The sequence below is a fragment of the Vipera berus genome, assembly GCF_964194415.1.
Source record: "Vipera berus genome assembly, chromosome: 8".
Classification (NCBI taxonomy): Eukaryota; Metazoa; Chordata; class Lepidosauria; order Squamata; family Viperidae; genus Vipera; species Vipera berus.
The window spans coordinates 8,869,176-8,892,878 of record NC_138211.1 but is presented as its reverse complement, the minus strand read 5'-3'; the positions used below and the strand labels follow the sequence as shown (position 1 = coordinate 8,892,878).

The 23,703-nt window shown below is 42.1% G+C and overlaps 1 protein-coding gene across 1 annotated transcript in view; it reads right to left on the bottom strand.

Moving 5' to 3' along the window:
- KIRREL3 (kirre like nephrin family adhesion molecule 3) overlaps positions 1–23,703 on the bottom strand; it is a gene marked incomplete at its 3' end in the record, with an annotated part of 598,284 nt that overhangs the window by 40,175 nt on the left and 534,406 nt on the right. Inside the window, exons 10-13 of the mRNA XM_081333655.1 lie at positions 21,507–21,633; positions 12,342–12,442; positions 10,519–10,717; positions 6,267–6,302 (exon numbers count right to left, since the gene is read on the bottom strand). Coding sequence (XP_081189781.1) covers positions 6,267–6,302; positions 10,519–10,717; positions 12,342–12,442; positions 21,507–21,633 — 463 coding nt within the window. The remainder of the gene's footprint in view (positions 1–6,266; positions 6,303–10,518; positions 10,718–12,341; positions 12,443–21,506; positions 21,634–23,703) is intronic.

The window sequence follows — 23,703 nt, the reverse complement described above, 5'->3', positions numbered from 1 at the left end:
ATCCAGCCAGTGTTTAGATTTCAGAGCCCATACTGAGAGTCCCTGCACCTCCACACGAATGATTGCAAGTTGTATTTGTGAAAGGTTGATGAAGAAATGGTATGTGACGTGAAAGGAGGGAAAAAAACTTTTCCATCTTTTGGCTGCAGGAGAATCTACTCAAATAGCCTTACACTCCTGTGGGATAAATAATACATTGCTATTTCTTCACTTGGTATTACCTTTTCCATCACAAGACCAGCCCTACTATTATGTAAAGTGGTGAATGTTGAGAAACAGTAATGTCAACAGCTTTGGCTGAGCCCTAAGTCATTCTGTTTTGCTTTTTGTCTGGGCACATTTCTACCTCTCCTGGGTTCACAAAACAAAAATACAAAATGGAGTTCTCCCACTAGGATAATAAGAAGGAAAAATTTAACCATTGATTCAGTTAGCTTCTGTTGCCAGAAAAGGGAAGGAAAACCCACCCACCCCCATCTTTCTCTCATTTGGGGCAGTAAAATGTCTTAGGACAGCCTTGATCCCAAACTATATATGGGAAGAAGGAAACAAATATTTGGTAAAGAAAAAGATCCACTGATCAGGATAAGAATTCAAGAGATTGTATTATGCTGACTATTTTTTTTTCTTCAAATTGGTTAACTGGTGGCTGAAAGGATGTGGAGAACTAGACATCTCCAGCCTCTCAGCACAAACTTAAATGTCTAGACTGAAATGTGACGGATCAAAAACTAAGATAGTTCTATGAAAGCCTGTGCGTTTTCAACTCTCCAGACAGATTCACTTGTCATTTGGAAAAAAGTGGATAATTCACAAGAAAAACATCGAAAATGGTGAAATTTAGTTCGATGAAAGATTGGACATTTTCAATTCTCCACACAGATTCACTTGTCATTTGGAAAAAAGTAGATAATTCACAAGCAAAAAAACAACAACAAACAAACACAAAACAAAACATCAGATTCATGAGCCAAGGCTGCAACACGGAGATCTGGTCTTGTTCATTCATTGTTGGTGACTTCAAGTTTACACAGTTCAGTGCATTATTCTTACCGTTGTCCTTGAAGATGCTAAAAATGTCAGTTAGCATAAACTATTGCTGTCCACATTTGGGTAGACAAACAGTACACACACGGGTGGGAACACCTGACGACTTCATTGATTTTCAGTAGGACTGCAGATATATTAAAGAAACGGTTTGTTGTATTGCTGTGATTCTGTCTTGCTTTCGCGTCAACCATAATTTGATAGCAATAGCAATAGCACTTAGACTTATGTCCTGCTTCACAGTGCTTTACAGCTGTCTCTAAGCAGTTTACAGAGTCAGCAAATTGCTCCCAGCAATCTGGATCCTCATTTTACTGACCTCGGAAGGATGGAAGGCTGAGTCAACCTTGAGCCGGTGAGAATTGAACTGTTGAACTGCTGGCAGCTGGCAGTCAGCAGAAGTAGCCTGCGGTACTGCACTCTAACCACTGCACCACCTTGGCTCATACCAAAGATTGAATTGTCTCTCAGTTCATAGCCCAGGATGGTCTTGCTCAGTTTTGAATCTGGCCACTTTCAATTATTGGATTGGGAAAGCATCACCGTTGCTTGTGGGGTATGAAGAATAATTCCAGATGGAATATTGGAAGCCTAGCTGGAAGTGAAGAACCAGGGAACATACAGTAGAATCTCTCCACAGTGCAAAGGGAATTGTTAAAGCCAAATAAGTGGAAAGTTTATCCTCTTATACATGAACCTTGATTGCTTTTATAGAGAGTATGCTCTCACAGGCGATGCTCTACTGATAAGAAAATTGTGGCAGTATAAAATTTTCATTATCTAGGCCTCATCAAGATACCAAATCAGGTTTGAGATTCTATGACTCAATCAAATTAGTTTCTGAGTCTGACAGCCATAAACGTACAGGTAGTCCTCAGGTTACAATTTGGACCAGAACTTTTGTCACTAAGTGATTTGTTTTGTTAAGTGAATAATGTGGTCATTAAAGCGAATTTGGCTTCCCCCATTGACGCTGTTTGTCCGAAGTCTCCTGAGAATTTTGCAGATGGGTGATCACGTAACCCCAGGATGTTGCAATTGCCATAAATCCACTCACACTTTAATCACATAATTGCAGGAATACAGGTGGTCCTCAACGCATGACCACAACTGAGCCTAAAATTGCTGTTGTTAAGCGAGACAGTTAAGGGAGTTTCTCCCCTTTTTATGACCTTGCTTGCCGCAGCTGTTAAGTGAATCGCTGCAACTGTTAAGTTAGTAACATGGCAGTTAAGTAAATCTGCCTTCCCCCAATTGACTGTGCTGGTCAGAAGGTCACAAAACGGGATCCGATGGTCCTGGGATGCTGCAATCGTCATAAATATACACGTCAGTTGCCAAGCATCTGAATTTTGACCATTGGGATGCTGCAATGGTCATTATTGTGAAAAATGCTGGTATGTCACTTTTTTCAGAGGGGTTGTCACGTCAAACAGTCACTAAATGAGCTGTTGTAAGTCGAGGACTACTCGTACTGCAATAGTTGTAAGGGTGTGGGCTGTTCATAAGTCGGTTTTTGCACGCACTGTCGTAACTTCAGACGGTGATGCCTTATCCTTACGAATGGTTGTAACTCAAGGATTACCTGTCCACTGTTTTCCTTTGCAGTTGAAATAGTGTCTCTTCTTCCATCCAATGTGTGAAAGTGACTGTAGTTATTTCGGATCTATGACCGCAACCCTTGTTATTAAAATGCCCTCTGCTTGCAGGTGTTCTCAGAAAACAACAGAGTGCCATCTGGCACTTCCTTTTCTCTGCCCGCACCACTGTTAGGGACCTGCGATGTGTGAGATGCAGCCTATTCCGTCTTAATGGCAACATTCATGCTCCTGCTTTTCATCCCTTTCCCACGCTTTTGTGTGTCTGATCGGGGAATGATTAGAGGTGTGGTTTCGTGACGAAGGGACAATATCAAGGGCATGGCACTTTATAGGCATTTCAGTTCTTTTGTGTAGGGCAAATAGCTATTTGCTGCTATCTGGATCAGAAGGTTGATGAGCTTTCACCGTCCTTGTTATTTTGTGTTATTTTGTCTGTTTGAAAGGGCTGTGGAAAGATTTAGGGTGGAATTTTCATGGCTATCAGATAAATCTGGTGTCCTTTCCTAAGGCGAGAGTGAAACGGCACCGGCCTCAGAGGGGTAAAACTGATAGTGGGCCTACAGTTCTGCATCTCTGTGCTTTTAAATCTACACCAGTGGTTCTCAACCTTTTCTTCAACATGGACCCCCTTTAAATATAGATGTAACTCAAGATGTAAATCATAACATAACATTTCTCCAAGCCCTTCACATTGCGGTTGAGAACCACTGATCCTATACATTTTCGTCCATTTTTATTAATATATTTATTGTTGGTCTATTTTGGGGGGTATGTTGTGTATGTGTGTGTGAGAACCCTAACCCCCAAATTCTGAAAAGTGCAAATTACAGAATGCTGGTAGCTTTTCCAATATTCAGCTTTTCCAACAGATCTCAGGCTGGTTTATGTATCAAAGATTTCTGATAGTTCCTTTTTGTTTGTTTGCATCTTTTTTTCTGCCATTATTTGAGATCTTGATCCATCTCTTGGTTCTGCTTATGTTAGGTAAAGGTAAAGGTAAAGGTTCCCCCGCACATGCGTGCTAGTCGTTTCCGACTCTAGGGGCCGGGGCTCATCTCCGTTTCAAAGCCGAAGAGCTAGCACTTGTCCGATGACGTCTCCGTGGTCATGTGGCTGGCATGACTAGACGCCAAAGGCACACGGAATGCTGTTACCTTCCCACCGTAGTGGTCCCTATTTTTCTACTTGCATTTTTACGTGCTTTCGAACTGCTAGGTTGGCAGAAGCTGGGACGCGTAACAGGCGCTCACTCTGTTACGCGGCACTCGGGCTTCGACCCGCCAAACTGCCGACCTTCTGATCGACAAGCTCAGCGTCCTAACCCACTGAGCCACCGCGTCCCTGCCTGGTTATGTTACTGAGGGCCGAATTTCCTGCAGAATTAATTACCGTTGCAAATTTTCAGAAAGGTTTCCAGCTGGCTTTTAATACGTAAATGGGTTTTGTTGAATTGTTCTTTACCTGTTTGAGATTGCTTTATGGGATGGATTGTTTTAACTGCTCCTTTTTCTTACTGTTACCTTTATTTTTTTATTTATATAGTGCTTTTATAACCATGGATTTATTGTTTATATGCCACCTTGGGGAAATGTTTGTCCTTAAAAGAGGTCTGGAAATATTTCAAGTGTTATCAAAGGAATAAATGAAAGCGATGGTGCCTGTGGGCGGAAAGGAAAACAAACAAACAAAAGAAATCAAGATGGCATCCACAACTATGTGATTGAAGCCCTGCCCTTCCCCTTTTAACATGTGTGTCAGCCCTCTAAGGCGGACCGAATTCGAAAACCATAGACATGCAAGCTAATACTACTTATAGTATAAAGTATAATACAGGTGGTCCTCAACTTATGACCACAGTTGAGAGCAGGAGTTCCATCACTAAGCAAGGCAGTCATTAAGTGACTCGTTGTGGCCTCTTTGCCATTGTTGTTCGGCAAATCACTGCAGTTGTTAAGTTAATCACAGGTCTTCAAGTGAATCTGGAAACCAGTCAGGAAGGAAGGTTGCCAAGGGTGATCACATGACCCTGGGATGTCGCAACCATTGTAAATACATACTAGTTGTCAAGCACCTGGTTTTTGATCACATGGCTATGAGGATGGTGTGATGTCCATAGGGTGAGACTGATTGTAAGTCACTTTTTCAGTGCTGTTGTAGATTCCATCCCTAAATGAATGGTTGTGAGTCAAGGGCTACCTGTATTATCAAATATTATAGTAACTGAATCTTGCAAGTCTTAGTCAATCTTCCACCACCCTCCCTTTCTCTTTATGAGAAAAAGGGAGGGTCATGTCTGATATTTTCTCAAATTACATTCCTGTCCCAGACTCATATTTCTTTTATCTCACCATTGTCTCGGCTGTGGTTCTTCCTCCTGTTCCTCAAGGTTATTCCTTCTGCCCATTACACACAAGAAAAGAGCAGGCCGTGGATTACATGGCTGCAGAAGCCATCTTGCCATTTTTGACACCTCCCCTCTCCCCCCCACCCCGCCCACCACCATCACCGCCATCATGAATGACCTTGTCAACCATGCAGATTTAAAGTCATGCGTGGCTCTTTGACTTAATTTGGAAAGCCACCTACAACGATCCTCCAGGTTCTTGATCTTGTCTTTCCCTGGCAGCCTGATGGATGAGGAAGATGAGGTCAGAGGAGAGAGAGAGAGAGTGAAATGCCAAAAGAACGTAGCAATGGCCACCTGCTTTGAATTGTGACCCCCATTCCCTCTGCTAATGACCCATGGCAGTTTAGGCCCAAGGGAATGTGAGGTTAGGGAGAAACTGTTTTTCCTGTTCTTGTTCTTAACCACCTTGCAAAAGATGCTGCCAGCCAAGCTTTCAGAGCAACACACAGGCCGATCCAGAGGTAAGTGAGAAGCTGTCATGAAGGGAAGGTGAGGTCCTAATAACAAACGCAGACACTGAGAGAAGATGGTTTGTGATGGGGATCATGCAAACAAAGTAGCCCAGAGCAAAGCAGGATGATGGGATGGGTAGTAGCTTGCAAAAAAGCAGTCTTCAGAAACATGGTAAATTTAAGTCAGCAAAATCATTCCTGCAGTGGAACTGTCATCTTTGTTTCCCCAAAGTATCTAACCAGAACTAACCATGGTCAATTCCTTGGATTCCCACAAGCTTGCCAAATGCGGTAAGTAAATTTTTCCGGGAGACAATCGCTGTTAATTTAGCAAAAGAGGGAGGTATAGGCTATACCTGAAATTGAATTTTGATTTTGGTCGTTTTGACATGCCAGCATTCATCTTAGAGATGAGGTTCAATCGGTGGAACATGGCTTAAAGAACATGTTAATAGGCCATTCAGGGGCATTTTCCAGCTCTGGGTCTAAGGATAAGTAAGGTATCCTCTTCTGCATGCTCATCAATTCAACACCTCGGCAGTCGTAGTGTGAATTTTAGCACTATCCCATTGGGAAAAGCAGGAGGACTTGGAATGGGAGAACTTTAAAGAACCCAAGGATTCTGAAGGCTAACCAACCCTTCCAACGATGGTTCCTCTCTCAGGCATCCTTTTACCTCCTTTTAATGGACGTGGCATAACTGTTTCATTGGGGTTAGCTTGGGAGATGGGGGAGATCAGTTCACTCATAATTCCGTACCTGTTTCCATACCAGCTCCTGACTTCATTTCCGTACCTGTTTGAAAATAAAGCAAGTGTCTACAGCCAACGCCCAACTGCAAGATCAGTCAGTTATTTCTTTGTCTTTTGCTGGGGTTGCAAATCCCGGAGAAGTCTTGCCCATCACTTTGAAAGGCAGCTTCAGGGGCCACGGTCCACTTATTGCAAGGGCAGGGGTTCCAAAATGCCTCCGGACATCAGGCAACCCCCATCTGAGTGTCCAGCATGTTTCAAAGAATACTTGTGGAGGAAATTGCTAGTGGGAAAAGAAAGAAAGAAAGAAAGAAAGAAAGAAAGAAAGAAAGAAAGAAAGAAAGAAAGAAAGAAAGAAAGAAAGAAAGAAAGAAAGAAAGAAAGAAAGAAAGAAAGAAAGAAAGAAAGAAGGAAGGAAGGAAGGAAGGAAGGAAGGAAGGAAGGAAGGAAGGAAGAAAGAAAGAAAGAAAGAAAGAAAGAAAGAAAGAAAGAAAGAAAGAAAGAAAGAAAAAGAAAGAAAAGGAGGGAGGGAGGAAGGGAGAAAAGAAAAGAAGGAAGGAAGAAAGAAAAAAGAAAGAATGAAAGGGGGAGGAGGGAGAAGGGAAGGGAAGGAAGGAAAGAAGGAAGGAAAAAGAAAGAAAGAAAGAAAGAAGGAAGGAAGGAAGGAAGGAAGGAAGGAAGGAAGGAAGGAAGGAAGGAAGGAAGGAAGGAAGGAAGAAACACTTGCTTGTGGAAAACTATTTTCTTAGGAAATGGATTTAGTTGAATAGTGAGCAAGCCATTTTAGCTTTCTATCTGCAGAATGTTTTAAAATCCAGGGGAACATTCAAACATTCAGCACTGCACTTGTAGGCAAAAGGGGGATCGTCCTGGGACCATTGTATATATGATTAGATTGGCAGTTGGAAAAGCAATTGTTGGAAACTTTATTCCCTTTCCTATAGGCTCAGCCATTATAAATCAACCGGCAGCTTTTCAACTTACATCAAAATGAGGTTGCTATTTTTGGCAGAACTGTGTGGTTTCCAAGACTGCTGGGCAGTCAGCAGTCACCTGTTTAATTACATTTATCTATATTATGAACAACTGAACAACTCCTTGCAGAGTGCTGTACTGGAATCTGCTTTCTTCGCATTGCAAATAACCTCTGCTTGCCCAAGAAAGGCAGGCAACAGGACAACAATCTACTAACTTTATTTGCACTGGGCTAAAATCAAGGCTGACTTTAAGTCCATTTAATTTCAGTTTAATCTGAAAGGTAGCCTTGCCTTTAAGTGAGAATGTAATGAGAACAGTCCAAATGCCCACTCTAACATTTAAGAGGAAGTGATGGAACTGGAGACCCTACCGAATCAATGTATAAATGGTTAGGATTTCCTGCTTGAACAGGGGGTTGGACTAGAAGACCTCCAAGGTCCCTTCCAACTCTGTTCCATATTCTATTCTGTTCTGTTCTATTCTATTCTATTCTATTCTATTCTATTCTATTCTATTCTATTCTATTCTATTCTATTCTATTCTATTCTATTCTATTCTATTCTATTCTATTCTATTCCCTCTTCTCTTCTCTTCTCTTCTCTTCTCTTCTCTTCTCTTCTCTTCTCTTCTCTTCTCTTCTCTTCTCTTCTCTTCTCTTCTCCTCTCCTCTCCTCTCCTCTCCTCTCCTCTCCTCTCTCTCCTCTCCTCTACCTATTTCTATTCTATTCTATTCTATTCTATTCTATTCTATTCTATTCTATTCTATTCTATTCTATTCTATTCTATTCTATTCTATTCTATTCTATTCTATTCTATTCCTATCCCTATCCCTATCCCTATCCCTATCCCTATCCCTATCCCTATCCCTATCCCTATCCCTATCCCTATCCCTATCCCTATTTTAATGTTGCTTTTCCTTCTAAGACTTTTCAACACCAGTTAGGAGGGGACTTTTAAAATTATGCTCTTGTTTCAATCAAGAGCATTTCCTTTATGTGAATGAACAGGAAATAAAGCCCACCTTTTAGGTAGTTTGTTGACTTCAGCAAATGGCTAAATCAGATTGGCTATACAGTGCCACACTGCTGAGCCTATGATCCTGGGATAGATCACTAGACAAAGAGTGAGATGGGGAGGGGAAACTTGCAAATAAAATTGGCAGAACAGTAGAGGAGGGCAGTGACTGGGTGGTCATGAACATATAGAATAGATAATGGTGCAGGCCATCTTCTCCAAACCATTATTTGCAAGCCAAAATCTGAAGAATGCTAATCTTATCTGTAATTTATAATCCCCAAAGAAATTATGCTATCCAACTAACCTCTTTTACATGACTCTATTGCTAATACAGAAGATCATTACAAAGGTAAGGAGGTTTAAATGATGTATCCCATTTCTTTCTCTCCTTTGCAGTATAAAATGCCTTCTCTTCTGCATGCTGGTGCCATAGTAGTTAAAGCTTATTTTCCCCCAATGCACACAAGTTTTGTAATTTTCCTGCCTCCCTTAACTGTTTAGTTTCTCATGCCTTTTAGCCTAAGATTGTTATCTCTTCTTTTCAGTATATTTATCATTATTTCAGACAATTGCTTTAGTCTGGCAAGATTAATGTCTGGCCCAAGGAATCAAGAGTGACATGTGGAGTTACTTATGAGTAGTTCCTTTATTGTTGTTCGCCTACAGACAGAATCTTGCCAGACTAAAGCAATTATCTGCCATCACTCTCTGATTATTAGGGAGGGTTCTACAGTCCCCTCTTTTTGCCTGTCAGACATTCCACTGTCTCTTTGCCCTCTGGGGAAAAAAAACATTTCCCTCCTGGGATTCCCGACTACATTTCACCACAACTTTGCTAAAAAAACAACAACCCCTATCAACGTTTACTTCATTGTGTTTCTACTGCTTTTGAATCCACAACCACATTTTAACATGGTAAGATAGGGACTCAATTCTTAACTTCTATTTAACACAACTTCAACTCTTTAGATCTTCCCTTCTCAAAGTTTTCTGTCTGGGAAGAGAATTAGATTATTTTGTAGATCAACTAGCTGGTCTTATTTAGTGCACCATCCCATTTTTGTCTACCGTGCTTATGGTGACACAAAGTCCAAATGGGATGAACTAGGATTTTCTGAACTCATCCATCTGTATTCAGATTCTGAAGAAACCCTTTCTTCTCACCCTGGTGCAATTTTGTTCTGCAGGCATGTCACTGAAATATATAGCTTTGCTTAAAACAATTTGCTCTGATTTCAATTTATATGTAAATCATGTAGTGCACCATAAGGACAAGACGTTAAGAGCCACCAATGAGTTTTCAATGTGGTTGGTCAAAGTTTGTATTCTCTATAGGAGGCGAGGCAGAAAGAAATGGGTAGGCCAAAGTGCAAAATAAATAAATAAATAAACTTTGTTAACTTCATCTAATTTAATTTACAGATTAAATGAGATGGGAAGAAAATGGAAAAGAAGAAGTCAGCATAAACAAGGGTAGAAGCATATCATAATTTGTCAGTGGTCCAATAGGTCCAGGTGCAACATTCCCCCCCCTATATGTAAATAGAAGATCTTCCCTGTATCTGATTGGCTATTTGGCTGCCAATCAGAACAATGGTTAGGAAACAATAACTAAAGGACTTTGTATCCGGAGTCCAAGACATTAATTCCATGATTTCCTTTGAATCAATTGAAGATTGTTTGAGCAAAACAAAATGAAAATCTCAATAAAACTATGCTCACATTAGAGAAATTTGAGGAAGTACAAATCATGAATTGTGCAGTATATAGATTAACTCTCTGTTCAGTGCGTCTAAGAATTCTAAATAGTCTTGATCTTGGTTAATGCTCAGCAGGAATAGGTTTGATTGAGGGTAAGCAGGAACTAATTAACCAATCTACGCTTTCAGATAATCATTAAATAATACAGGTGCAAGCTAAGACTTTTCCTTTCATTGATCTTAATCAGATTATGGTTCCGTTTGATCAGAGTTGGAGTTTGAACCTTCTTTGCCACTTTTTCCTAAGCTGATGAGACTTGCCAGCCTTCGAAGCTGCAGCTCCATCCTCTTTGGTTCTCTGTGGATGTCTCTACCTTAAAACATGGCCTTTTAACATTTCTCCCACTAGGAGGCCAGGCCCCCAGGTATGCCAAAACCTTGAGTTTGATTTCATCCTATTTTATCCTGCTTCTCTCACCTTCAACAGGAAAGCCTTCTATCCCTTCTACCTTAGTGACTTCCAGGCCCTTTCTAGTTTTGAAATGCCCCGGAAGCAATTCCCACCTTGTTCTTTCAAGCGTATGATCTCGGTGTCCGAGCCAAAGCTGTTCCAGGCAGTGCAGTTGTAAATGGTCTGGAAGTCGGCCCGTACGATGTTGCTGATGGTTAAGGTAGAGATGACCCCTTCGTCGGCGCTGACGGTTTCCACCGTGTATCGTCCCGAAGTTCCAGACTCCAAGACATTCTCCTTCCATGACCAGGCCTGCAGAGGAAAGCGAGTCATAATGCATCGTGCTTGCAACTAGTTTTGGTCGTCGCACTTTTAAAAAAGTTGTTGAGACTCTAGGAAAAGTGCAGAGAAGAGCAACAAATATGATCAGGGGACTGGAGGCTAAAACACATGAAGAATGGTTACAGGAACTGGGCATGGCTAGTCTAGTGAAAGGAGGTCCCGGGGGAGACATGATAGCAACCTTCGAATATTTGAGAGGCCGTCACAGAGAGGAGGGGGGGGTCAACTTATTTTCCAAAGCACCTGAAGGCCAGGCCAGGAATAACGGATGGAAACTGATCAAGGAGAGAGAGATTCAACCTAGAAATAAGGAGAACAGATTGCCTTCAGAAGTTGTGGGACCTTCATCACTGGAAGCTTTCAAGAAGAGAATGGACTGGCATCTGTCAGAAATGGAGTAGGGTCTCCTGCTTGGGCGGTGGTAGACTAGATGACTTACAAGGTCCCTTCCAACTCTGTTATTCTATTATTCTATTAACTACTATCCTGACCATCTTTGCAGAATAACAGTTGGGAAGGGACCCTGGAGGTCTTTTAGTGACCAAAAATATGTATTGCTATTTCTTAATATCTATGAATATGGAACATCAGAAATGTTATGTACTGGGCTCATAGTAATACCACGTGGGTTGCTGGAGAAGCTAACAGCTCTCCAGCAACCCAGACTACAAGTCTCCAGCACTACAATTGGCTATCCCTAGGCGGCAATGGTTGTTTCAAACCTATTGGCTGCCACCTAGGGGCTAGACTATATATTGCGGCTAGTTGCAGCCATTTGCTCAGTACAGATTCTGCACGAAATAAAATATGAGTTTCCCTGTAATCAGATACCTCGTCTTCATTCACATCAGCCAAAGAACCCGCTATTTAACGAGAAAGGTAAAAATCTTTATCCACATCAGCCTATTTCCCCATGGAAGGACACGTCAGAGGGTCCACCTTTCCTTTATCACCTCTTCTGAATGAGGTTTGCTAGGTGGCAATTAGACGCGGTGGCTCAGTGGGTTAGGACGCTGAGCTTGTCGATCAGAAGGTCAGCAGTTTGGTGGGTTGAATCCCGAGTGCCGCGTAACAGAGTGAGCACCTGTTACTCGTCCCAGCTTCTGCCAACCTAGGAGTTCGAAAGCATGCAAAAATGCAAGTAGAAAAATAGGGACCACTACGCTGGGAAGGTAACAGTGTTCCATGCGCCTTTGGCATCTACTCATGCCGGCCACATGAACACGGAGACGTCTTCGGACAAGCGCTGGCTCTTCGGCTTTGAAACAGAGATGAGCGCTGGCCCCTAGAGTCGGAAACGACTAGCACACATGTGCGGGGGAACCTTTACCTTTACCTTTAATTAGGAGAAACACCTTCTCATTGGTGGCTGCTTGGCTACAGGCAGTGGCTACAGTCAATCTGACTTTTCCTTTATATCTATGTTCCTGCCTTTGAATTGGTATATGCTGCCCGATTGGCTGAGTTATACCCTCTTTCTCTCTCTGTTTCTCAAACTCCCTGGAAATGTTTCTTTAACCCTAGGATATCACTCTATTATCATGCCCCATGCCATTCACAGCTTTTCACAATGTCGTGGAAGACCCAAACTCACAATTCGGTCTGGTGGAGGTGTGCTGCGGATGAAGCATTTGATCTGGCCTTTTTCTCCATGGAGAGCGTGCTGGGTCTGTGTGCTGGAGATGATAGGAGGTCCTGGGAAGGAAGGAAGGAAGGAGAGAGAAAATGGAGGTGAAATTGTCCTTTACTATTTGTAAGTTGCTATTTGTAGTAACTTTACTATTTGTAGCTTACTATTGTAAGTCCTTGACTTACAATCACTCATTCAGAGACCCAAGTTACATTGGTTCTGAAAGACCTGACTTATAGCTTGGTCCTCGCACTTATGAATGACTTTTGCAGCATCCCAAGGATCATTTGCCATTAACCTGGCCAGCCTCTGACAAGCAAAGTCAATGGTGGGGAAGCTGCATTTGCTTACCAATTGTGGCAAAAATGTCTTAAAAATTAGGCCTAGCTCACTTAACAAGTGCCTTGCTTAGTAACAGAAATTCCATTTCCAGCTGTGGTCGTAAGTTAAGGACTACCTGTATTTTGATTTTTTCTTTTCTTTGCCTGATAAATGCAGAAATGGTGACCTTTTTTTTAAACTTTGCGATTCCATTTGAATGTACGCCACGCCAGGTAATTGAAGCCAGCCTGTCAATTCTTCCTGCCAATTATGTGTTTTATTCTTGGGTTGAAGCAGCGTGGACAAAATTGGGATTCTAAGTCTTAGGCTCTTCCCTTCTTTTAAATCTGCTGAAAGGCTAGAGGTAAAGCCGAGGTAACCAGCAGAGGGCGCTACAGCACAATACAAAAAAACCTTCTTCCATCTTCTCCTTAACCAGCTGGGCAATCTAACATGGGCAGACCAAAGCGCCAGATCTGATTCTTAATAAGAAGCATTAGCAATCAAAATGGCATAAGCAAAGAGAGGATTAGGTAGGGGTGTATCTCTGTGAGTGCATTCTCGGGGCTTAATTTTTAAAACTCCATTCCCTAATCAACTGATGACTGCAGTAATTTCAGTGTTCCCAGGTAGATTCTACATGCAACATTCAGCTAATGTCACGATAGATTACAACGTTTAGGTGCTAAGTATAGGCAGTCAAAGGGACTGGCTTAACTTAACTCCCATTTCCTTCCAGAATATGGAAGACAGCCTTGTTTATTACACAAATCACAATCACCTCCCTCACAACTGCAGCCAATTTTGGTCACCATATCACAAAAAAAGATGTTGAGAGTTTGGGGAGAAAAAATTCAGAGAAGAGCAACTAAGAGGATCCAAGACCTGGAGACTAAAACATATGAAGAACAGCTGCAGGACTTTGGTTTGGCTAGTCTAAAGAAAAGAAGAAATAGGGGAGACATGATAGCAGTGTTCCAGGATCTAAGGGGCTGCCACAAGGCAGAGTGGGCCAGGTTGTTCACCAAAGCACCAGAGGGAAGGATGGGAAACAATGGTTGGAAACTGATCAAAGAGAGAAGCAAACTAGAATTAAGGAGAAACTTCCTGACAGTGAGGACAATCAACCAGTGGAACAGCTTGCCTCCAGAAATTGTGGGTGCTCCATCACAGGAGATTTTAAAGAAGAGACTGGACGTTCATCTCTCTGAGATGGTATAGGTTCTCCTGTTTGAGCAGGGGGCTGGACTAGAAGACCTCCAAGGTACCTTCTAGATCTATTTTATTCTAAATAACTTTGACCCTCCAAACTGCCGACCTTCTGATCGACAAGCTCAGCATCCTAACCCACTGAGCCACCGCGTCCCCCTACTAGTACTACTACTACTATTACTACTACTTCTACTACTAAAGATACAAGGGACCTTGGAGGTCATCTAGTCCAACCCCTGCTCAGGCAGGAAATCCTATACCATTTCGGACAAATGGCTGTCCAGTCTCTTCTTAAAAACGTCCACTGTTGGAGCATTCACCGCTTGGAGGCAGGTTGTTCCACTGGTTAATTGTTCTAACATCACAGTGATTGAGTTAGGGCAGAGTTCTTCAAACTTGGCCCTTTTATGACTTGTGGACTTCAACTCTGAGGAATTCTGGGAGTCAAAGTCCACAAGTCATAATAGGGCCAGGTTTGAAGAGCCCTGAGTTAGGGTCTCAACTTGAAGCCTAATTTGAGCTGTTCTTTGTTTTCATTTTGCAGCCCAACCCCATTAAGGAGGCAAAGGTGAAGAAGCAGAAGAAGAAGCAAAAGGAAAAGCAACAGGTTGGTGGGATCACAGCACCCTTAAACCTCTTGCCTTTATGTGAAGGATGATAGGAAAACATGACCAGGGGTTAATTCTTGTTAAAAAAAAGAAAGAAAAAGGAACAGCTCAGCAATGCGCTTGGGGGAGAAAAATAGACTTTTTGCAATTCAGGAACAGGCGTCTCATGCCCCAGTGGGCAGAATCAGCTTGTGAAAGCTGCCAATCTCTTTGTCGCTTGGCATTTGATGCTGAGCGGTAGGCCATCTCCAGGCAGCTGAAGCCTTCAGACAGTGTTGCCATGGATATAAATGGTGGCACAATTGGTTGCCGTTATTTTTAGGACTTTGCTGCCAATTTATTTGTACAGCCCAGAAGCAGGAAGGGGAGAAAAAAAACACCTCACAAAACAAACCTTAAAAAAAAGAGTGGCAGATTTGTGACTTCAGGGCCTTTCTGAAATCAAATGACGGCCAAAACATAACCCTGGAGGGAAAGGCATAAATGAATGATATTACTTCTTTTGAAGCCGTTGCTTGTCTTTTAGAGAGAAACATTCCTTTTATTCAATAACTTTTTTATTCCGACAAGAATCTGTCCCAGTTAAATGCAGCAGGAGGCGAGGGAGGTGGACAGTTCTGCTCCATTTCTTATCATCATGCCACACATTCACATGGCAGATGTGTGTTCGGATTTTGTTATTTCTTTCACACAACAGTCATTTTGAAGTGTGGTTGTCATGGGAATTTCAGCTGTTGGGGCTTTTCAATGATCAAGTGTATTGTGCAGCACAGGCACCCAAAGATTTCAAACAGTTTGAACTTAAAAAAACAAACAAAAAAACCCCGGAGGTAATTTAGTGCCTTGCAGACCAGCAAATATGTCATAATGCATTCCAAGAAGAGTTGAAGGCTGAGGTCTCATTTCTGATCCTCTAAAACAGGGGTCCCCAAGTCCCAGTCCATGAACTAATACCGGGCCGCGGCATGCCAGCAACCGGTCCACACAAAGAAGCAAAGCCCCATCCGAGGGATGCAGGCAGCACACAAAACCATGTCCCCTCCGGGCCATGGAAAAACCTCTCTCCACAGAACCGGTCCCTGGTGCCCAAAAGGTTGGGGACCTCTGCTCTTAAACTTAAAAAAAGTACAAGGCTGATAACCCAAGACACACTAGAGGTCCTCAACCTTTTGGGCACCAAGGACTGGTGCCATGGAGAAAGGTTTTTCCGCAGACTAGAGGGGGTGTGGGTTTGAATACTGCCTGCATCCCGAGGATGGAGCTTTGCTTGTTTGTGTGACTCACTTGCTGCCATGCTGTGGACCGGTGCCAGTCCACAGACCAGGGGTTGGGGACCCCTGCACTAGAGATGATTTTTAAAAAAAGTGCTTGTCTCATCCACAGATTCCCCCCCAAATAAATAAATAAATAAATAAAATAATAAAATAAAATAAAATAATAAAATAAAATAAAATAAAATAAAATAAAATATCCAGTTAGGATAAATGAAAGTTTCATGGTTTTTCTTTGAAGACGTTTTGCTTCTCATCCAAGAAGCTTCTTCAGCTCTGACTGGATGGCAGCGAATGGAAGGATCTGTATTCCTTGCAGACAGCTAGCTGGTCATTTGCATTCTCTTAGAGAGCTGTTGAGGCCACTTGAAGCTTCTTGGATGAGAAGCGAAATGACTTCAAGGAAAAACCAAGAAAGTCCAGTTGCCTCTTGAAAAAGCATCTTTGGGACAACCATGACCTGGATGACTGAGAATCTCCATAGACATACTGTATGAGTGCGTGTGTTTGTATAAACATTCTATGATTTGTGTGCACTTTGCTATTAGCGTTTACCGACATAATGAATGTTCCATTATTTTCTCTAATATATACGCTCCTTTTGGTGAAGTTTTTAAAATTCAGTTCAGACTTCAGCTCCTGAATGAAAAACAGGAGTTAATCCCAATCACATCAATAATGGCAGCAGAAATATTTAAAGAAGGGCAGATTTTAAAAGGTGAGTTTTAAACGTGTAGACTGGCTTGAACAGGTGAAATGAAGGAAGTCTGCATTAAAATAATATACCGATGAATTTATTTGTACCCAATAGACATGATAGGCTTTCATTTGTTGCCTGTATTTTACTGCTGCTAGTTTATGTTTTCCCTATCATAAAAGACATCTGTTAAGGAGGGATAGACAGTCAGTTCCTATTTATTTATTTACTAGATTTTTTTTATCCCACCTTTATTATTTTATAAGTAACTCAAGGCAGCAAACATACATAATACTCCTTGCTCTTGCTCTTTTCCCCCACAATAACAACCCTATGAAAGAATGATTGGCCCAAAGTCGCCCGGCTGGCTTTCATGCCTAAGGCAGGACTAGAACTCACAATCTCCCAGTTTTTAGGGCAGCACCTTAATCACTAGTTAAACTGACACTCTGATGCCCATAATGCTGGCCTGCTTTCACGGTATAGAATTATGAATGAAATCTAGGCAGTTGTTCTATTACTATATGCAAAATGTTCCATATGTTCTAATATGCAAAATGTGTTCCACATGTTCTAATGAGCAAAACAGGGAAATATTTGTTTGGCACTTAAAGTCTTCTCAATCCATGGAGCTTCTCTTTTTGAGAGTTTAGAAACCTAGGAGTGTTAAATGAGGAGGCAAGCTTAGCATGCTAATTTCTCCTTTCCTGCCTGGAGTTGAGGGCTGCCATGTATGAGGAGAACAGCTGAACAGAGAGCCAATATGTTCTTATCACACAACTGTCTTGCTTCAAATGGGGATGCTGGAGTATGGATGTTTAGGCTAAAAGAACATGCCATGAACTGTTTTGGTAAAGATGCTGTACAGCAAGGTATTCAATTAACTAAGTCTCCTGTTCTGAACCAGCCTGCTACCGGCCTTGCAATAAGGCAAACCCCTGTTCAAACAGTAGAGACTGGAGAGCGTCTAAGGCTGGAAAGCGTCTGCCAAGATTTATTACTCAAATAACAGAACAAGAAACAAAAACACTGGAACTTGAATCCTCAAACGGAAGGGTTGCTTTCAGCAACCAGCCCTTCCCCAAACACTCCTTTTATTTAGAGATCAGGGCGTGGCCTCCCTGTGCCTCCTCCCGAGGAGTCCCACAGCCTTTCTCTGTTTGGTCCTGCTCGACTGCCTCCTGCGTCGGGCGTCCTTGAACAGGGCCAGCTGTGGGTCATCATCCTCCGCACTATTGGGCTCACGCAGCTGAGAAGAGGGCCCCGGCTGGGGGCTCTGCGAAGCCTCCAAGCCATCATCAGCCGGTTCGTCTCCCACACACTCCTCCTCCCCCTCATCTGAGTCATCCGAGACATCTGAGCCGGCTGCCGGACCCACAGGCTGGCCCTGAGTCACAACAGTCTCCAGTGTCAATCAATATACGTAGACAAAAGACTAAAAGAGCCCGGATTAAAAAACAACAACAACACACACAAAAACCCACAATCCTCCAGAGTGGAAGAACACAACACCTTTGCCCTGAGCTGAAGGAGCTTTACTTCTGCTTACTGGAAATGGATTTTACATGCATTGAATAAAGTCAGAGATGTTCGTAGGTAAATAACTGATATTATTTCTGCTTCTTCTATTTTTGCGTCTGTGCTGCTGGGACCATTCTTATTTTTTCTTCCTTCCGTGCATTAACTTGGATTGTTTGTGGGGGTTTCCTTTATTAACATCACTGTCTAACATGTGGGATATAAACAGGAGGAGAATTATCAGTGGGAAGCAAACTGAGTTTATAGCTATCCTTCCTGGCAATAGTCATTTATCCTTATTATTACATTTGGGCAGCGCACAATAATATCTTTCTTCCACAACTGGCAAATATCAAGGGTCCCCCCCCACCCGCCCTCTGCCCCCTGCACTGTTTATCTGGATTGGCAGAAGCTTGCATCAAAATGGATTTCTTATAAGATGTCAAGATTTGCTTTATTTCCATCTGGGAAAAGGATTTTCTTACACATATAAAGGCAATGGGCAATCCTAATTGATGGGGATAAAGGAGAAGGATTAAAGGCCCTTTGTTGTTTGCAGAAAGGGGGTGGAGAAGAAAAGAAACAACACTTTGAGAAGAAACATCACTTTGTGCAAGAGTGATGTTTCTTCTCAAACTAGCCAGGGTGGACAAAAGTTAAATTGTGGATCCTAATGGCTTCATCGGCTGACTTATGAGGACTTGATGGTATCTGGGGTTGTTTTTAACAATATATACAAACATTTTGAGTTCAGGGTTTCATATGGACTTAAGACTTAAGGGTGAGTTTTAGGACTGTTGGACATCAATAAGCTATGTGAAATATGGCCCATGTGAGATTTTTCCCCCCCTTGATTTATCCCAAGTTTAGCACCAATAATATCTTGACTGATGTGATGGATTGCATTCAAAGCATGGGCCTTATCATTGAGAGATGCCATCTCTTCATTCTTTAAAGGAAGGATGGACAATCAGAAATTCTGCAGCCATTTCCAGCATCCAACACCATGCTTGAAGTCTTCAAAGTGGGTCTTTCATTATGATGCTTAATTTTGCTACCAGGATTTAATAATAAATGCAATATAAAATTTTGAGTAAACCTTAGACTAGAGAATAGAATAGAATCAAATCGAATCGAATAGAATAGAATAGAATAGAATAGAACAGAATAGAATATAGGAATGAAGAATAGAATAATAGAATAGAATAGAATAGAATAGAATAGAATAGAATAGAATAGAATAGAATAGAATAGAATAGAATAGAACAGAACAGAATAGAATAGAATAGAATAGAATAGAGCTGGAAGGGTCCTTGGAGGTCTTCTAGTCCAGCCCCCTGCTCAAGCAGGAGAACCTATACATTTCAGACAAGTGACAGCCCAGTCTCTTCTTAAAAATCTCCAGTGATGGAGCATCCACAGTTTCTGAAGGCAGCCTTTATATAGGTTGAAAATGGAAACTTGCAAAAAAAAAAAAAAGCTTAAAAGTCTCCCCAGCAAAAACCTGCCAGACAATTCTGATCCTTTCCACGTGAATCATTGGTTAAACAAAAACTTTGCCCATCACAACACCTTCTCAATTAGCAAACGTGACCTCCACTAAAGTAACTTGGTTGCATCCATGCAGGTGGAAGCAATCATGGTTCCATCATTCTCAAAAGAAATGCCCAATTTATTTACGTATGAAAAAGAAAGGCACAGAAAAATATGCATTATAGGAATGAAACATGTTGTAGTAAAACACACTTCTTGGGTGAAACGTGCAAAAACATAGACAGTCCATGCATGTACTTGCAAGCATTTCTTTTCAAGGTTTATACCAAGCTGCACACTTGGCAAAACTGTCCAGCAAAATACATATGGAGTTTTATCAGAATTGAGTCAACTGAACCCAACAGATGGCTAGCAAGATATTCAGTTGAGCCTAACCAAAATGGACAAGCAATTTTTATACTTGGTTGTGTGATTCCCACCTAACCTTGTACTCCTTATTTGTAGTGACTTCTCCCCTTCTGTTCTCTTTCTTGTCTAGCGAAGAAAGACTACAGCCTCTTTGGAATCAGGTTTCATCCTAAGTCACCTCCCACCATTGGGCACTACAAAAAGGTTAACCTAGCAATGCGGTCTAATAAACTACTGATAGGTAATAATGAAGTTCAGGGGGCTATTTCCCCCTACTATTTCTCTTTGCTCTCTTTTCCCCCCTTATTATTATGATATTTTTTTTTGAGGAGGAAAGGGGTTATTGAAGCATCTAGGTAATTCTGAAGATAGAAGAAAACCAGAGGAGATAATTCTGTGCTTATTCAGCCCCTTATCATTTTCCTCTCTGCAGAATTACTCCGAATGATCAAGTAGGTTTCTTTAAAAACAATGCTTTCATAATTTATTTCTTTTCTTAATTCGAGGGTGGGGGGAAGGAGAGGTGTGATTGTGATGGGAACAAAGGTGCGGGGAAAGGAGCAAACTCTTTGTTTTCATCAAATGTATCACTTTGTTTTCTGGGAGGTATTTAAATTCTAATTAAACCGCAGCAATCGACAGGGAAAAGCCAGCCCGAGATAAGAGATGGAGGGGGGGGGAAAGAGGCAAGAGGATTTATTTATTTATTTGTTTTGTTTTTAACGGATGGCCTAGCTTCGCTTTCTGTGGTGCCTCCTTACAACCAACTCTGCATTCAAAATTAAATGCAATCCAGACCAGCCAATGAATTTTGATGGGGGTTTCTTGCGTGGAAGGTAATATACATCCTTCAGGGGGGAGAGAGAGAGAGAGAGAGAGAGGGAGAGAGAGAGAGAGAGAGAGAGAGAGAGATTATATTTTGTCTCCACTCCAAAGGTAAGCAATCCTCTTTCCTCCAACTCAATAGCTTGAAGTCCAGAGTAGCAGAGGGAGAGAATCAGAAGCTGAGGAATTTTCTATCCTTTACCTTTTAGCCTGCTAGCTATGTCAATTTATGGCCTGAGATAAAACAGCATGTTTTCCCAGAATCAATAAGAACATAAATATAAGTCCAAAAGACACTGTTGCAAGCCCCGAAGCCGGTTGTGTCCCCTGCTCTCCACTTTTTGGCATGGTCCCAAAACTTTCCCTTGACTTGTACTTTGGAATATGAGAATTATCAAATTCATGGGATAAATGATATTCATGGTATCAAATCAAAGCTACTTCATAACAGCTCTGAGTCTTAACGCTGGCTCTCGCTATTGCAGTGTGGCTTCCTGTTGGCAATCTCAACGAAGGCCTTGGCCTTTGAATGTTGTGTATCTTTGCCACGAGGATCTAAGGTTCAGTTTAATAACCGTACACTGAATGGGAAAAATAACCATCCAGAGCAGGAGTGGGCCACTATGGCAACTTTACGACCTGTGGACTTCAACTCCCAGAATTCCTGAGCCAACTATGCCTGGCTCAGGAATTCTGGGAGTTGAAGTCCACAGTTCATAAAGTTGCTATAATTGTCCACCCCTGATCCAGAGGAATGACAGTAAAGGGTAAATACCGTTGACGGTCAAAGACACTTCTCTCTCTCCTGCGCCCACACGTGGAACCACGGCACGGCACACATATTTCCCAGCATCTTCTTGACGCACGTTTTTTAACGTTAGTGTGTTCTCATTGCTCAGGACCTGGAGAGAAAAAAAAGAGAGAGAGAGTTTGTTTCAGGGGACAGATTTGAAACCAAGAAGGCAAGAATGCCATCTCAATTTTCAAGCTGGATTCAGACATTGTGCTAAGTCATAGCTGGTTTTCAACATAACGTATCAGGCACACGTCACCCTGCTCCAGAAATGGTTTACAAATCACAAGCAATTCATGGGCACTCATTCATATCCTGATATGGTTCTACAAGCAAGTAAATGGACAACATTGTGTCTTGGCCAAGCATGGGAACCAACCACTAAGTAGTCCAGCCAGTTAGGGAATATCAGAGGCACCTGAAAATGAACTTCTGGCATAGAAAGATAGTCCTTCATCTTGAATTATCTTCCCATCTCAGTTTGCCATCTGTTGCCTAGTATGTGTCTTCTTCTGGCTAGGCCAGGGGTAGGCAACCTCGGCTCTTTGATGACTCATGGACTTCAACTCCCAGAATTCCTGAGCCAGCATAGCTGGCTCAGGAATTCTGGGAGTTGAAGTCCATGAGTCATCAAAGAGCCGAGGTTGCCTACCCCTGGGCTAGGCCTTCACAGTAATACCTAGCTCCCTTCTAGTTTGCCTCATCTGTTTCTACCTCTTTCCAGTTTCTCTAACCATTCAGACAGCTGCATCCAAGTGTTCAACTCTGTCAGCAACATCCCAACGAGCATCATTTTGGCAGAAAGCTGGGTAAGGATTTAATGGCTTGGAGTAGCCAAGGCTTAATACACAGGTGGTCTCTGACTTACAACCGTCCATTTAGTGATTGTTCGAAGTTACAACATCACTGGAAAAAAGTGACTTATGACCGTTTCGCACACTTACGTAGGACCATTGCAGAAAGCCCCATGGTCACGTGATCAGAATTTGGATGCTTGCCAACTCCTTCATGTTTATGACGCTTGCAGTGTCCTGGGGTCACGTGATTCCCCTTTTCCAACCTTCTGACAAGCAAAGTCAGGGGGGAAGCCAGATTCTTTTAACAGCCACGTTACTAACTCAACCGCTGCAGTGATTCACTTAACAGCTGTGGCAAGAAAGGTCGTACAATGGGGCAAAATTCACTCAACAAATGTCTCACTTGTCAACAGAGACTTTGGGCTCAATTATGTTCATAAGTTAAGGACTATCTGTATAGTAAAATATTTGGGGGTGGAGTGCCCTCCTTCAGTATTTCAGTGAATTGTGATTTCCCTTTCTATTCCCCCTTTCTTCCGTTCATGCAGGAGACAGTTAATCTTTTGCAACTTCTGGACAAGTTCGGCTCTTATTAGGACTTCTTCATATCCTGGATGACCCAAATATTCTCATGCCCCCTTCTTCCTTCCCTGAGAAACCGGGTAAATGATAAGGAGTGAAACTGCAACACTCAGCAGCTAATATAAATCTAAGAATTTTGGAGGGTTATCCCTATCCATGGACAACACAGCCAGCTTGGGGAAGTGAAATAAAAAGTCTGTAAGGCAGAAGGAAGCATCTTTGAATCTACAACTTTTAATTGTGCTCCACTATTTTTTTTTTAGATAGAGGAGAGACGCCCAAATTCCTAAAGCTAATGTCTTGATGAACATTTCATTTTCAAGAGCTGGATTGTATCGTAGCTAATGTCTAAAAACTCTCCGTTGCATTTCCAGGCAGAGGAATTACTATTTTGAGGTCACAGCCACCCTATTACAAAAGTATCATGAAAGTCAGCTCCGTGTCATACAGCCCTGATCCTGTTCCAGCTCCTCTGGCCCTTTTGGCATCTACACTACTAGGCATCCTGCCCTATAACCCACACTGGTGCAATCAACCATTTTATTAAAAGTTCTTAAATGCTGAAGTAGGGAATTTTTCTGCAGCCCAGTCAGCAAAATGCGAACTCCTGTGATATTTGGAAATATGATGAGTCTAAAACAAATATGCCCTTTAAGAGTCAACTTCTTCTAATTGCTTATGGAAGTTGTAATGGCTAATTTCCTAATCTGTACTACTGGAGCTGTCAGGACCGATCTGCAACTGAAATAGACAGGCATTATGTGCTTATGCTAGGAGCTGCATACTGGGTGATCGTCTCC